The sequence below is a fragment of the Podarcis melisellensis genome, assembly GCF_964234715.1.
Source record: "Podarcis melisellensis genome assembly, chromosome: 4".
In the NCBI taxonomy this organism is placed as follows: domain Eukaryota; kingdom Metazoa; phylum Chordata; class Lepidosauria; order Squamata; family Lacertidae; genus Podarcis; species Podarcis melisellensis.
Window position 1 is genome coordinate 90,414,448 of NC_138531.1, and position 16,714 is coordinate 90,431,161.

The window sequence follows — 16,714 nt, forward strand, 5'->3', positions numbered from 1 at the left end:
CAAAACCAGACACCAGCCAATAATATGCTGCTCACAAGGGGAATTTTTGGACAGGATGGCTCCCTTTTCGGAACTATAATCGCCTGTACAGCTGACTTCTCCTTTTCTCCCCTCCCCTCCCACAACAGATTCGCTGTTAGATAATGTCTTAGTAACATGAATCATGTGTTATTATTAGTGCACATTAAAGTACGGGCACAAAGGAGGCAGGGAAACATGTATGCATTTATTTCTTTGTGAAATCTGCATACCACCCATCTGCCAAATGGAGTTCCAAATGCACATTAATTAAGCAACACAGACAACATTTGTAAGAAAAAGGATAAGCAAGGATAAAATGAGAATATTGAACTGTTTCAGACAAAAGGGAAAAACACAAATAAATCGAGCACCAATTGTTATTTTGTTTAGTTTTCAATTACAAAACCCTGGAAGTGGCTAGGATTAGATTTCCTGGCAGATACAAGGGATGGCAATTTATTATTATCATTATCATTTTATTATTATATCCATTTATAACACTGCTTAATGCCAAAACAGGTTTCCAAGTGGTTTACAAAGTATGATGCAGACATTAAAATATGAGCACCCATAGTTAAGATGCACAGTACAACAATCCCATTAAAATATATGCACCTGCAATTAATATATATATAATAAAACAACCCCATTAAATCAGCACAAAAATTGAAGCAGTAGACTCGGGTGCATTTTCCAAATACAAACCAGGCCTTCCATGTTTCTGGAGCAAGTCCTCTTTTTGTGAATTGCTTTGAGCCCATATCTCAAAGCAATACTTGCCTCACAAATGTAAGGCAAAAGCTGAGGTCGCTGACCCTATTAAAATGGTGGTCGGAGCGCAATGCATTGTGGGCCAATGTACCATATTTGCTTGTGCACAAATGGAAGGGCTTCTCTGTAGTGTAGGGTAGGGTTAGGGGTAATGAATCATCTACCATCTGCTGGGAACTGATCAGATGTGTGAATTGCCAAGCGGTTATTGCAAATCTGCTGTTTTGGCAGAGGAATGCTAAGTATGGGAAACCAGCAGAACTTACACTGCCTTAAACTAAGCGGGCCAAAATTATCTCTATTCCAAACACTGCTCAGGAGCTGGGCTGCTGCCAGCAGAGCTTGCTTAAGCCTGCAAAGGGGAAACGTGCCTTTCAAACAGAGTTTGACTTGAATAGCCCTTTTTGCTAGGGTATGTTCTGCCGGGTTGCCAGGCCATGTAACCAAGCTGAAGTCACCTCACCACTCCCCTGGAATGAGACCCAGTAGAGCTGGGATGAGGGAGTTACACTGGCATATCTCCAGCTGAGCTAAGCTTAAATTAGCATCAGCCAGATGAGCCAGAGATCTTCTGGATCCTAACACCTTCATCCTAGCAGATTGTGGGTTTAAATTGCTCCCTACACTTATAGTAGTAGTAGTAGTAGTAGTAGCAGCAGCAATAATAATAATAATAATACAGTGGTACCTCGGGTTACATACGCTTCAGGTTACATACACTTCAGGTTACAGACTCCGCTAACCCAGAAATAGTGCTTCAGGTTAAGAACTTTGCTTCAGGATGAGAACAAAAATCGTGCTGCAGCGGTGCAGTGGCAGCAGGAGGCCCCATTAGCTAAAGTGGTGCTTCAGGTTAAGAACAGTTTCAGGTTAAGAACGGACCTCCGGAACAAATTAAGTACTTAACCCGAGGTACCACTGTAATAATAATAATAATGATTAATAATACCTCTTGCCTAGTTTCTGTACACTGGGATCATCAAATTGTTGAATGACAGGGCAGTCATTTCAATAAATGATAAATAATAAACAGGTTCATTTATAGGATAATGATGGTGATGGGGTTTTCAGTCGAGACTAATGGAGGCTTCGCCCCTTTGAAAATGTGTAGGAAGAGAAAATTCTGTTCAGGGACAAAGCATTACAGAAGGCTATTAATTTAGGTAAGGCACTTTAAATGCATAGGCATTTGCAGAGGAGACTGAATTGCCTTTAGCGGCACACAATGAGCAGTTAAGCACTGCAATAGAAGAAAACAGATTGTGTTGTAATTAAAGTAGGCTTAGCTAACCTGAACGACAGAGAGCTTCATTGCAGAGCAGGGCTGGAGTGATCCAGCTCTCCAGATCCTGACAAACTGCAGGGAGGTTGTATAATGGGGACATCCTTGCGAATTCTTCACTGCATGGGCAGCAAGTGACGATTTGCCCTACGTTTTGAAGAGGGCTGAGGCATACTGGTAATTTCCGTTTGCTGCTACAGGTTTAATTTGGAGCTGGAGTCTGCATTTGGTTTCATGCTGTTTTCATGTATCTGCGAGTGACGTGAGCATGTCACATGGCGTGCACATGCCACCGTGGATTATTATTGAGGGGGCCAAGCCCCCTCCTTGAAAATTTGGGGGGCAACTAGTCACCTCATCCCCGCCCCCCAGATGGTGCCCCTGGTCTTATATATGCTCTTACTGTGATTTATGGTTGAGATGATAGATGATTGATAGATAGATGATAGATAGATAGATGATAGATAGATAGATGATAGATGATAGATAGATAGATAGATAGATAGATAGATAGATAGATAGATAGATAGATAGATGATAGATAGATAGATAGATAGATATAGATAGATGATAGATAGATAGATAGATAGATAGATAGATAGATAGATAGATAGATAGATAGATAGATGATAGATAGATAGATAGATAGATGATGATAGATAGATAGATAGATAGATAGATAGATAGATAGATAGATAGATAGATGATAGATGATAGATAGATAGATGATTGATAGATGATAGATAGATAGATAGATAGATAGATGATAGATAGATGATAGATAGATAGATGATAGATAGATAGATGATAGATGATAGATGATAGATAGATAGATAGATAGATAGATAGATAGATAGATGATAGATAGATAGATAGATAGATAGATAGATAGATGGATGATAGATGATAGATAGATAGATAGATAGATAGATAGATAGATAGATAGATGATAGATAGATAGATAGATAGATAGATAGATAGATAGATCTCTTCCTGGAAACCCTTTTAGCATGTGGGGAAATGATATAAAATATACAAAATGTATCTTTTTAGGGACCACCTTACTTCTGTAATTTTAAATTGTTTCAACTATTTTTTAATATTATGCGATACTGTTGGTTTTTTAAAAAAATAATAATTGTTGTAACCTCCCTTAAGGTGAAAGGTAGGAAATAAATTTTAACAATAATTGTAGTGATCATCAGATTATTTTGCCTGATGTGTAATCTGGTAATAGATTCAGTGATGTATAGAACCTCTATAATTTTCTTTATTAGTCTTCTAGAAATTATTTTAGCTTCCTTAAAGTTTCTCCATTCACTTCAAATGCTGCTTTAGTGCAGTGATAAGGAACCTGAGGCCCTCCAGATGTAGTTCCAACTCTAGTCACCCTCTAGTCGGAAACAATGTTTTCCAATCTTGGGTCTCCAGCTGTTTTGGGACTACAACTCCCATTATCCCTAGCTAGCAGGATCAGTGGTCAGGGATGATGGGAATTGTAGTCCAAAAAAAGCTGGAAACCCAAGTTTGGGAAACACTGGTCTAAAATATTGATGGGCTTTCTAGTTTTAAAATATTCTAGAAATGCGTGCTCTATTTTTTTTTTAACCACTCCATTTTCTCTTAAAGGCTGAGAAGACTATGATTGTATCCTTCTTTATCAGCAGAGGAGATGTTGGCCATCTTATAGAAAATGCTTGGAAACACCAGTTGACCGCCGGCTCAGTTGCTTTGATTCCTTCAAAATACGTCGTTGTTGCTGCTTAAAAACGCTCTCACCTTGTGGTCCCGCCATGTTTCCTATACTGGCATAAACCATTTCCTAAAATGCTCCTTCTGCCGTTCCTTGCAGTCTTGTTATTGAAGGAAGATGCCTGTGGGAACTTTGGTCTTTTGGTTTCTGCACAGTCCAATGAGAGGAGAGTGGTTGCCTACATGCCAGGGGACATCATCATTGGGGCTCTGTTCTCTGTGCACCACCAGCCATCTGTTGACAAAGTCCACGAGAGGAAGTGCGGAGAGGTGAGGGAGCAGTATGGCATTCAGCGAGTGGAGGCGATGCTCCATACACTCGACAGGATTAACCAGAACCAGACCTTGTTGCCAAACATAACGTTAGGTTGCGAGATCAGAGACTCGTGCTGGCACTCGGCGGTTGCTCTCGAGCAAAGCATCGAGTTCATACGGGATTCTCTCATCTCGGCGGAAGAGGAAGAAGGGCTGATGAAGTGTGTGGATGGCTCGACATCTTCCTTCCGTTCCAAAAAGCCCATCGTCGGCGTCATCGGGCCTGGATCCAGTTCAGTGGCCATCCAGGTCCAAAACTTGTTGCAGCTCTTCAACATACCTCAGATTGCTTACTCGGCAACCAGCATGGACTTAAGTGACAAGACCTTGTTCAAGTACTTCATGAGAGTGGTGCCCTCGGATGCACAACAGGCTCGGGCGATGGTGGACATAGTTAAGAGATACAACTGGACTTACGTCTCTGCTGTGCATACTGAAGGTAAGGGAGAACATTCACATTCACATGCAATAAGGATACGTTCTGGGTTGCAGTATTAATTTATAGAGCATATACCATGTTCCATGTTTGTAGAATCAGTAAGATCTCAAACTGATTATTTTCTGTTGCCTCAAATTTTGAACCCCTTTATACATACAGCAAGGGCAGTGGTGGAGGAAGACTCTTGGGCACCTGGGGAGGTGCTCCCAGGGGCGTGGTGAACCACCCATCGGGGCGGGGCTTGCAGTGCCACACGGTGCCCATAGGGACAGGAAGATGGAGCTAGCGGTGTCGGCACGTGTCCCAAGGGGGCAGGGCCATCTTAAGCATATCTGGCGCCCCCGACAACTCCAAAACAAGGGAGAGGGCAGTGGAAAATGTCCTCTGCCTCCCCCACCGCCCCGATCCTTAGCGTTGTGCTGGTCCCGTGGGTTACCCAAGAGGCAAGGTCCAAGTCTGGTCCATGGTCAAAGGTGCAACGTGGAGGCAGTCTGTAGTAGCTGAAGCTAAGTGCAGGGCAGGGAGTCGGGTGAAGTCAGGAACAGGCAAGCAACCTGGGAGCCAGGGCAGGTCAGGAGCTCTGGCAGAAAACCAGGACAGGGTTCAGGCAGGAACTAGCAACCAACAATGTTGCTCCCGCAACGTAGAACTGGGGCTGGCCGGCTTTTATCTGCCCTGAGGCATAGGGCAGCCCTGATCCTCTGGTGACGCACCCCTCCTGGCCTGGAGGCAAGCACTCCTCCTGTGGGAACTTGGTTCCCTCCGCCTCTCTGCCCTGAGCCTCTGAAGCTCAGGAGAGGCTGGAGGGTTACCAGACCCAGAGGCAACCTCAGCTTCCTCTGATGGGACTGAGAGTGAAGCACCTGCAGGCAATGGGTCCTCCACCACCTCAGGAGCCAGAGCAGACTCAGCTGATGTCTGCACCTGAGGATCCAGCACAGGCGAGGACCCTTCGGGCTCAAGTCCCAGCCCCGGCTCAGCTGGTTCTGGAGGCGGGGTAGCCTGTGCAGGCTCAGGTTCAGCATCCGAGTCCGAATCCCAGGCCATCACAGGCGTGGTGGTGGTGATCAAGCAGGAAAAAATACTGGCGGACATGCTCTCCAGTGTCGGGGCTCCCGAGAAGGCAGCCCAGGAAGGCTGCACAGCATCTTTCACCAGGAAGCAGCAGGAGGAAAACGACTGGGAGCAGGGCTGTCTTTAGCAGATGCAGTGGCTTGGGAAGAAAGCTGCACGCCCACCGGCCACATAGTTGGTGGGGCGCAGCTGGTTGGTGTGCAGGAAAGGGGAGGCTGCCGGCAAAGCTGCGCAGCTCCCCTACTCGCTAGGGCACCCCTGAGAGGCCGGCGCCCTGGCGCAACGAACCACTAGCACCAATGGGAAAGATGGCTCTGCAAGGGGGTGCATCAGCGCTGCTGCACATCCCAGAGAGGTGCACCGGCACCAGGGAGCGTCCTGGGGGGGGGTACCTGTGGCGATGTCACCCGCCCCCTCAGGGATGCCCCCCGGGGTGGACCACACCCACTGCACCCTCCTTGCTCCGTCTCTGAGCAAGGATACCCCACCTATCTGCAAAACACCTATTTTGCAGAGGATAAGCTCTAGTGATGTTTACACACCCCGTTCCTAAAACTAGAAACAAACACCTATACCCTACAAAAAACTTGAAAACCCAGACAAAAAAGGAGGAAGTGCACCCAAAATGGATAAGCCCTTCTCAAACAATCACAATAAAAACAAGAAGTCCCAAACACCTCATTAAAAATAATCTAAAATGTGGGAGGGGCATTTGGCCCTGGTGGGCACTAGCATGTGTGTATGAGGGCATTGTTGTGTCCATTGGGGAACCTAGATATGCATATATAAATGCATAAAAATACCACACATCACCACAATAAGCTAGGTAATCCTACTTGTACCAGTTAGTTAATAAAGGTTTATTGGCTGTGATCTTCCCTCTCTACACTTTATAATACAGATAAATATATGTTGATCTAATATTGGACTGAAGGTAAGTCTTTTGGTTTCCATCTCTGAGAATTCTTGCTATGATCTGATCTTAGTGTCTTGTTCCAAATTCTTTTGTGAAACCCATGAACCCTTTCTTATTCTGCGTTCAGGATAAGTTGTGCTCATAATGCTATCAGGGTGACCATGCACAAAACATGCTTTCAATACTATTTCTGCCAGCTAAACCTTTGCGGCAGTCCTACCGTTTCGTTTCAAATCAGTGCATGTCCTATACCCTCCTGCTGAAGTTCTGCAAATGTTCTGAGTTTCTGTGTTTATAGCCCCTCCAGATAGCAATAATGTGCTGAGATTAGGAAAGCACCACAGAACAACTAATAAAGCAGAATAAATCCACCACAGATGCTCTATTATTATGTTGATAATATATTGCTGAACACAAGAAACACTTGCGTGTGTGAGAAAGTGGAGGGGCAGGAAATACTTTGACTCCTGGATCCACAGAGAGCTGCATTACTGTGTTTATTTTATTTTTATTTTTTAAGGGTTCCTTGTCTTCAACATTTTGTATACATGGGCAGGTTCACTCATCAGCTCAATGTCACTCAGAAAGTTTCATGGATAAGTGACGATTTGAACCCTGGGTCTCCATGGTCCAATCTCCACCCCACCCCAATTTTTAAAATTATATTTCCAGAAATTCCACATACAATCCAACACACACGCACATATAGTTAAAAAATTATATTACCAACTTCCCATCCCATTTTCTATGCTGCTTTTCTTATCCCTCCATTGCTGTACCCTGTCTTCCCTCTTTTTACATGATAATCATAACATAATAGTCTCTAATTCTTTCTGTTGGTCGTAATTCAAATCCTGCTCATGGATTCTTCATGTTATGATATTTCTTCAAATAACCCAAAAAGAGCTTCCATTCTTCAAGATTTTTTTTTTTGTTAGACTCTCTTATTTTAGCTGTTAGCTTTGCTGATTCAACATAATCTATAAGTTTGCTTTCCATGGTCCTAATTCAATACTCTAACCATTTCATCATACTTCTCCCTCCCTCCCTCCCTCTATTCCTTTCATCACCCAGCAGGGAAAAGCTTGACCTCCATGTTGGGTGTTGAAGAGAGACTTTCCATTTTCTGAGCTGGGCTGTGGCTCAGTGGTAGAACATCTGCCTTGAGTGCAGAAGATTCTAGGTTCAATCCCTGACATCTCCAAGTAGGGCTGGGAAAGAGACTCCTGCCTGGAACCCTGGAGGAGCCAATGCTGGTCAGATGAAGCAATGGCCTGACTCTGTATAAGACAGCTTCCCACAAAGAGCTGCCATGGGAGAAAGAGAGCCATCTCTCTGTCTGCCTCCCATAACCAGCTAGGTCAACTTCCATGTGGCACTGAGGAGATGAAAGTACCAGGCAGAGCAAACTCTTCCACCATTTGCAGTCTGCTAGGGAGGAGAGGTCATGATCCGGATCAGAACCCACTGCAGGCTTCATCCTAACCACAAGTCAGTGGTTCCCCTGCCTTCCTGTTGGCACTGCAGCCAGACAATTTGGAGAGGATGTTCCACTTGTTGGCAGTATGTTCTTAGCAAGCAAAACATGTGCCTGGCAATTGGTTGATATGCGGAAGGTTTTCCATGTCACTTGCCACTTAAGTAAAGCACTTGACCCAGAAGTCCTTTAGATGACATTTTGAAAATGTCTGGCTAATTAGCCTAATGAATCTAACACTGGAGGCAACAGTTGGAGTATTCATCACGTGAATGGCAGCTTTAAACAACAGAGGAAGAACTGCTGGGCAAATTGGGTGGAATTAGAATTAGATGGAAATGAAACTTCAGGCAGGGTGATACGAGAGACACCAGTTTATTTGTTTTGAAGTGATAGCTTTCCTTCCTGGAGTCCTGGTTTCATGATTCAGACAGACCACATGGATAGACCACATTAGCAGGACACGGAACGTGGTGTCCAACTGATCCTTTTGTCGTGTGCAGGAATCAAAACATAGAATGACCAACTTATTTATAGCCACCAGACAAGTTACAGCATGTGTTGTAGAAATTTACTAGGCCTTCATTGATTTCAAACAGGTATGGGCTAGTTTGGACAGTTGCCTTCCTAAGGCAAGCTACAATCTTATGTACAGTGGTACCTTGGTTGTAAAACCTAATCCGTTCTGGGAGTCCATTCAACTCCTGGAACCATTTGAAAAACCAAGGTGCAGCTCCCAATTGGCTGCAGGAGCTTCCTGCACTCAATCGGAAGCCATGGAAGTCACATCAGATGTTTGGTTTCCAAAGAACGTTCAAAAACCGGAACACTTACTTCTGGTTTTTAGCATTCGGGAGCCAAAACGTATGTGTACCAAGGTGTTTGTGAGCCAAGGTACGACTGTACACTTAAGGAAGAATAAGCTCCACTGAACTCAGTTGCACTAATAATAATAATAATAATAATAATAATAATTTATTATTTATACCCCGCCCATCTGGCTGGGCCTCCCCAGCCACTCTGGGTGGCTTCATAAAAACCAAAAATACAGTAAAATCACACGTTAAAAACTTCCCTGAACAGGGCTAACTTATTTATTACATCTATATACCACCTTTATCTTCCAAAGTTCTCAAGGTGGTATATATACATGGTTTTCCTTCTCCCCACTTCACCCTCACAACAACCCTGTGAGGAAGTTTAAGCTAAGACATACCGTATTTTTCGCTCTATAGGACGCACTTTTTCCCCTCCAAAAATTAAGGGGAAATGTGTGTGCATCCTATGGAGCAAATGCAGGCTCCTTGGCTTCAGCGATAGCAACGGGAAGCCTCCGAAGCACAGAGGGAGCGCTCCCTCTGTGCTCTGGAGGCAGTGGCATAGCGTGGGTTGTCAGCACCCGGGGCAAGGCAAGTAATTTGTGCCCCCTAACCCGTGGATTTGTGCCCCCTTACCCTAACCCCCAGATGTTGCGCCCGGTGCGGCCGGCCCCCCTGCACCCCCCACGCTACGCCACTGTCCGGAGGCTTCGTGTTGCTTTCGCTGAAGCCTGGAGAGCGAGAGGGATCGGTGTGCACTGACCCCTCTCACTCTCCAGGCTTCAGAGATAGCTGCCTGAAGCCTTTGTAGTGCAGCGTGAGTTCCCGCTGTGCTCCAGAGGCTTCGGTTTCCTTTTGCTGAAGCTGGGGGAGCAAGACTCTCCTGGCTTCAGCAGAGAGGGAGAGCTGCGCAGCGCCCCTTCAGCCAAGCGGGAGTTGAAATGGAAGGGGCTTCGTTTCTCCTGCTGCTTTGCTGAAGGGGCGCTGAGCAGAGAGGGGGAGATTTTTTTTTTCTTGTTCTCCCCCTCTAAAACAAGGTGTGTCCTATGATCAGGTGCGTCCTATAGAGAAAAAAATACGGTAATGACTGGCCCAAGGTCACCCAGTGAGTTTCATGACTGAGTGGGTATTCAAACCCTAGTTTCCCAGGTCCTGGTCCAACACTCTAACCATTACGCCACACTGGTTCTAATTCTGAGTAGATTCAAGAAGAGCTCTGCTGGATCAGGCTAAACCAGTGTTTCCCAAACTTGGGTCTCCAGCTGTTTTTGGACTACAACTCTCATCATCCCTAGCTAGCAGGACCAGGGGTGATGGGACAGCTGGAGACCCAAGTCTGGGAAACACCGGGGGAATGTCTACTGGTCCAGCACTTTGTTCTCACAGTTGTCAATCAGATCCCACTTCTGGGAGGCTGGGAAGCAGGACCTGAGTGCAACAGCTTCAACTTCCATGCATAGGATTGAACTATAAACTCACATATTGTATAAGGTTTAAAGAATAATATGCACCAGGAAAGTTCATTGGGAAGTGGAGTATATAAAGAATATTTATCTATCCCTGGAAGAGTAATATTGAAATGATATTCCACCATAAATGCTGTTTTCATTGATACAATTTTTCCTCAGATAATTCACCACTCTATATTCATCTGGATTTTACAGCTTTATAAAATCTGAGAATAAGTTTGCCATCATGTTTTGCCTTATAAAATAGGATGGTATGAAATGAACTAAAGTAAGATTTCTTTCAAAGCATTTCCCCTCTTTTTGCTCTGTTTATAAATGTGTTTGCATTGTATACTAATAACATATAATGTTAATATTGTATAGTGTATATTAAATAGTGATAGAGAGTTGTGCCTGGAGATGGGAAGACTCAGTGCTGATATGATTGTTGTTGTTTAGTCGTTTAGTCATGTCCGACTCTTCGTGACCCCATGGACCAGAGCACGCCAGGCACTTCTGTCTTCCACTGCCTCCCGCAGTTTGGTCAAACTCATGTTAGTAGCTTCGAGAACACTGTCCAACCATCTCGTCCTCTGTTGTCCCCTTCTCCTTGTGCCCTCCATCTTTCCCAACACCAGGGTCTTTTCCAGGGAGTCTTCTCTTCTCACGAGGTGGCCAAAGTATTGGAGCCTCAGCATCAGGATCTGTCCTTCCAGTGAGCACTCAGGGCTGATTTCCTTCAGAATGGAGAGGTTTGATCTTCTTGCAGTCCATGGGACTCTCAAGACCATAATTCAAAAGCAGTTCTTCGGCGATCAGCCTTCTTTATGGTCCAGCTCTTACTTCCATACATCACTACTGGTGATATGATAGCCATCTTCAAATATCTGAAGGGCTGTCGCATTGAAGATGGAACAAGCAGGGCCCAAACCAACAGATTCAAATGAGATTCTGATTAAATTTTAGGAAGACCTTTCTGATGGTACGAACTGTTTCAAGAGTGAACCAAACTACGATGGATGGTTGTACACTCTCCTTCCTTGGAGGTTTTTAAACAGAGTTTGGATGGAGTTAGACAAGACGGGTCCCTTCCAACTCTAGAATTCTTTGATTCTAAGCAGCCTTTCTCAATCTTGGGTCCCCAGATGTTTTTGGCCTACAACTCCCATCATCCCTGACCACTGGTCCTGTGAGCTAGGAATCATGGGAATTGTAGTCCAAAAACATCTGGGGACCCAAGGTTGAAAACCACTGTAAGGGATCGAGAGAGTGTTCGGCCTCAAACGATGAGCTGAGCTGAACTGAAGAGTGTTTTGCTTTGCCTTGCGGCTACTAGCAACGTTCTCCTTTGTAACACATAAATCGTTGCCTACAGTGGAGTTTCTCAATTGAGTTTCCCACAACACAACAGACCATGGGTAGGAAAACTAAGGTGTGGGTGCCGGATCCAGCCTTCTAGATCCGGTCTGCAGACGGTCCGGGAATCAGCGTGTTTTTATATGAGTAGAATGTGTCCTTTTATTTAAAATGCATCTCTGGGTTATTTTGGGGGCCTGCCTGGTGGTTTTTACATGTGAAGGATGTGTGCTTTTATTTAAAATGCATCTCTGGGTTATTTGTGGGTCATAGGAATTTGTTAATCCCCCCCCAATATATATATATATATATATATATATATATATATATATATATATATATATATATAGTCCGGCCTCCCACAAATTCGGAGGGACAGTGGACCGCCCCCCTGCTGAAAAAGTTTGCTGACCCCTGCAATAGACAAATGCAATGCCCTATGGGTGCCCATCCATCTCAGCCATCATGGCCAATGCTCAGGGGTGATGGGAATAGAAGAACACCTGAAGCGGTCCGTGCTACCTGCCACTGCCATAGACTCAGGTTGTGTTTCTGCCTGGTTAAATTTGAAAAGCCGTGGTGGTGTTAGGTTTGTATATTTTCTCCTCTCGTACGTCCTGTGCAAGCACACCAGAAGCCTAGTCAGCAGTCTGCATCATAAACTCCCTTGGCTGGAGAGAAAGAGGGTTGTTGTTTTTTTGCTGATAAATATTTGATGGTCTAATGCTGCTGGGAACTACAGTACAATGCAAACACAACTGTCTCTGAATGGGAATGAGATGGATGACATCTCCCCCCTCCCTCACTGGCCCCAGTCCAGCTCCTTCCAATGAAATGAATGGGGCATGTTGAAGCCATGCCCAATAGTGAATGTCTGTACAGAAGTCAGCCCTATTGGGATCAATGGGACATACTCCTAGTTCATTTAGGATTGCAGCCTAGTAGCACAGGGAGCTGATTTATACAGAGTCTGACAATTGCTCCATCTTTGCTGACTGACAGGTTCATCAGGATTTCTCACAGGGATCTCTCCCCGCCCAGCTGTGAATTAAACCTGGTACTTTCAATATGCCTTAGCTCCGTTGATTTCAGTGGGGTATAAGTACAACACATATAAATTGTACCAGGAACTTTGGTTGTTGTTTTTATATACCTGTATACCTGAAGGAGCATCTCCACCCCCATCGTTCAGCCCAGACACTGAGATCCAGTGCTGAGGGCCTTCTGGCGGTTCCCTCATTGCGAGAAGTGAGGTTACAGGGAACCAGGCAGAGGGCCTTCTCGGTAGTGGCGCCCCCCCTGTGGAATGCCCTCCCTTCAGATGTCAAGGAGATAAACAACTACCTGACATTCAGAAGACATCTTCAGGGAAGTTCTTAATGTGTGACATTTTAGTGTATTTTTGGTCTCTATGGAAGCTGCCCAGGGTGGCTGGGGAAACCCAGCCAGATGGGCGGGGTACAAATAATAATTATTATTATTATTATTATTATTATTATTATTATTATTATTATTATTATTATTATTTTATTATTTTATTGTGTTCCCTTAATTTTTTATTTGTGTCTTTTTCTTTTAAAACGTTTGCCTAACTCTCACCTATAAAGGATTTTGAACTAACTGATAACCAAGTTAAAACATACAAAATTCAATGAAACACGTGGCCATTGCAACGCAACCCATGATAAAAGCAATTACAACTGCAGCAATTGTCCAATCAGCCAAATGTTGACTAGCAGTGAAATGTTACACCAGTTAATGCCTTTATCCTTGGTGACATGCTCTAATAGCTTTCTCTCTCACCCAAGGAAATTAGGTTTGTAATGTACTCTCCAAACAACAACAACATACCTGGTGAAGACATTTTGCCATCTGAGAACTTCAAAAATAAGCCCGAGCGAAAGTCCTGCCTTTAACCAAACTTTCACCCCCTTTGTGTCTCTTATGCTGAGTCAAACCTTTGGTCTACACTGACTGGCAACAACTCTACATCGTTTTAGACAGGGGTATTTGCTGGCCCTGCCTGTAGTTGGTGGGGGTTGAACCTGAGCTCTACGTATGTGAAACAGATGCTCTACCACCGCGTTTCTATGAAGGCAAGCTGGAATGAATTTTCTCTACCTGGAAATTATTCTCTTCAAATTTTGCTGTTTCCAGGTATGCTATAATAAGTCATAGTTGGCACAAGCCTTTGATAAGCCTTTCCTCCATTGCAAGGGGTCGGACTAGATGACCCTTGAGTCCATTCCAACTCTGCGATTCCATGATTCTATAATCAGATATTTTCCAATATTTGACAGGCTCAACTCAGATGCAGCAGCAATCATATTTTTAATGTGGAGGGCAGCAATTTTTGACTATGTTTCACCCAGCAGTTGGCATGCAGTTGCGGTCTTTATCTGATGTGAATGTTTCACAGCTGACATGTGATTGCTGTCAACATTTGGCATCCTCTAGTAGCAGAATGTAGGCTGTTTTGAAATTCTCTCCAGCCATCCCTTCACTCACACAATGGAAGGAGGCAAATGTTGACCTCCCTGAATTTCTGTCCCAGAATTCAGATAACAGATGTTGCCAATATCAGTACCGGAATTTGATACGTCTGGAAATCCAGCAGACTTTAACCATTAATGTAAAAGGAATGCAGGAAGCTGTTAAACTTCTCAAGGCATAGAATCAGAGAGTCAGAAGAAGACTTGCAGATCATCTAATCCAACCCCCTGCTGGGTGAAGGAAATCTAGAGCTGGAGCATCTCCCAAGAGATGGTTGTTCAGCCTCTGCTTGAAGATGACTAGAGAGGGGGAACCCACCACCGCTATAGGTAATTGGCTGCATTGTCAAACTGCCCATATTATCAAGAGGTTCAACCAAGATCTACCCTACTGCAACTTGACCTCATTAGAACCAGTCCTGAACTCTGGGAAGTAGAGACTCCTGAATCCTCAGAAAGAAGGCTATATCATCTATCTATCTATCTATCATCTATCTATCTATCTATCTATCTATCTATCTATCTATCTATCTATCATCTATCTATCTATCTATCTATCTATCTATCTATCTATCTATCTATCATCTATCTATCTATCATCTATCTATCTATCATCTATCTATCTATCTATCATCTATCTATCTATCTATCTATCTATCTATCTATCTATCTATCATCTATCTATCATCTATCTATCTATCTATCTATCTATCATCTATCTATCTATCTATCTATCTATCATCTGTCTTATCTATCTATCTATCTATCTATCTATCTATCTATCATCTATCTATCTATCATCTATGTATCATCTATCTCTAGCTTACTAGCTAGCTATCTGTCATCTATCTATCATCTATCTATCATCTATCTATCATCTCCAAACCAAAAATATAAAGGAAGCTAACTTCTCCACTTTTCCAATGAGCCTTTCATAGAGGAACGAACTATTCTGACAAACCTTTCCAATATTTTGGGATGATGTCAACTTCAGCCATCCCAGTCTTTGCCCAACCCCCCCATCTTATTGAAAACAGAAACCTTGCAACAGTAAACAAGCCATTGATGAAGGACATTTACTGCAGAACAAATGGCAGGTTGCTCATCTGTCTCCAGCACAATTTATTGCCTGAACCAAGGGCAGTGAGACCAATGAAAGTGTCATTGCTCTGGTGTCCTACCAAACAGAGATCCTGGAAATTTTTCTTTCTCTGCCTCACACTTTCCCTTTCTTCTGCCACTTTGTGGGTGGAGAGCACAGAAGCGCAACCAGCAGCAGCTGGAAACTGAGCCTGCAAGTAAGGCTTTTCTGAGCTCTTGATGCAGAAGACAGAAAGGGACAATGTTTGCAGAGGAAGATAGAGGAATCTCATAATTTCAGCACTGGAACATAATACAGCATTCCTCAACCTGGCATTCTCCAGATGTTTCAGCCTACAACTCCCATCATGCCTACTGGCCATGCTGACTGATGGGAGTTGTATTGCAAAACATCTGGAAGGACAAGGCTGGGAGAAGTTGCCATTCAGTGGAGTTGCCTGCAATGCCCCACATGACTTGGATTCCCGAACTCCTGCAATGGAATGACATCAGCACTCACTTTGTGACATTGTTGTCACTGCAGCCAATAGGATTAAGTATCAAGGTGAGCAAATGACATAAAAGAATATGGAAAGGAAGGAAGAAGGAAAATAACAGCAAAAAGAAGAAGAAAATGTGAATATGGTTGAAGCGTGCGGAGGCAGGAAAAGTGGCATCGCATCCGTTGCTGGCACCCAGGGCGGGCAATTGCCAGCCCATCCCTTGCCGCTAATGACCCCACCCACACTGAAGTAAAGTGGGGCTGTGCTGAGCCACCTGCCCACCCACACAAAGGGGAGCCGAGCCAGATGATGGTAGAAAGGAGCACTGGGCCTGGCCACACTGGTGTTGCCTAGGGTGTGTGTGCCTGGTTTTTTGCCATCTCATAAATTGTGCCCCTGGGGCCACAGTGCCTCCAGGCACCCCCCACCCCCACCCCCACACACTATGCCTCTGGGTGGGAACTGGTGAAGGTCCATAGGTCTATCAGTATTTTCATTCTCTCCTATGCTGCAGTGTATGTGTGACTACTAGATCACATGCTCTCTGTGTTGACATTCCATTCTTTGGAAGCGTGAGAATGGAAGGAATTGTGCACCACTTCCGTCTTCTTTGTTCTGCTGTTGTTGCTCTCTCTCGGAGGAGAAGAGAACACTCCATAATTGCTCTGTTCTTTATTTTGATCCTGTAAATAAATCACTAAACCCAGATGCCACAGGTCTTCAGTCTTAGCTTCTGCTATACTCTGCTGTGTACTACATGCATGCATTTTTGGGTGCGTGTCATACTTGGATGTCCAGAGGAGTGAATGCTGTGCTATGCATTCTGGACCAGTTTTGGGAGAGGGCCATCTCCCACTAAGAATCACTGAAGAAGATCATGGGTAAAGCATCTGATTTGCATGTAAGGTAAAGGTAAAGGGACCCCTGACCATCAGGTCCAGTTGTGGCCGACTCTGGGGTTGCAGCACTC

General features: G+C 44.3%; 1 protein-coding gene across 4 annotated transcripts in view; it reads left to right on the plus strand.

Moving 5' to 3' along the window:
- GRM5 (glutamate metabotropic receptor 5) overlaps positions 1–16,714 on the plus strand; it is a 252,464-nt gene that overhangs the window by 14,059 nt on the left and 221,691 nt on the right. For all 4 annotated transcript variants that reach the window (XM_081909589.1, XM_081909590.1, XM_081909588.1 and 1 more), the window contains exon 2: positions 3,704–4,580. In XM_081909589.1, coding sequence (XP_081765715.1) covers positions 3,902–4,580 — 679 coding nt within the window. In that variant the 5' untranslated portion in view covers positions 3,704–3,901. The remainder of the gene's footprint in view (positions 1–3,703; positions 4,581–16,714) is intronic.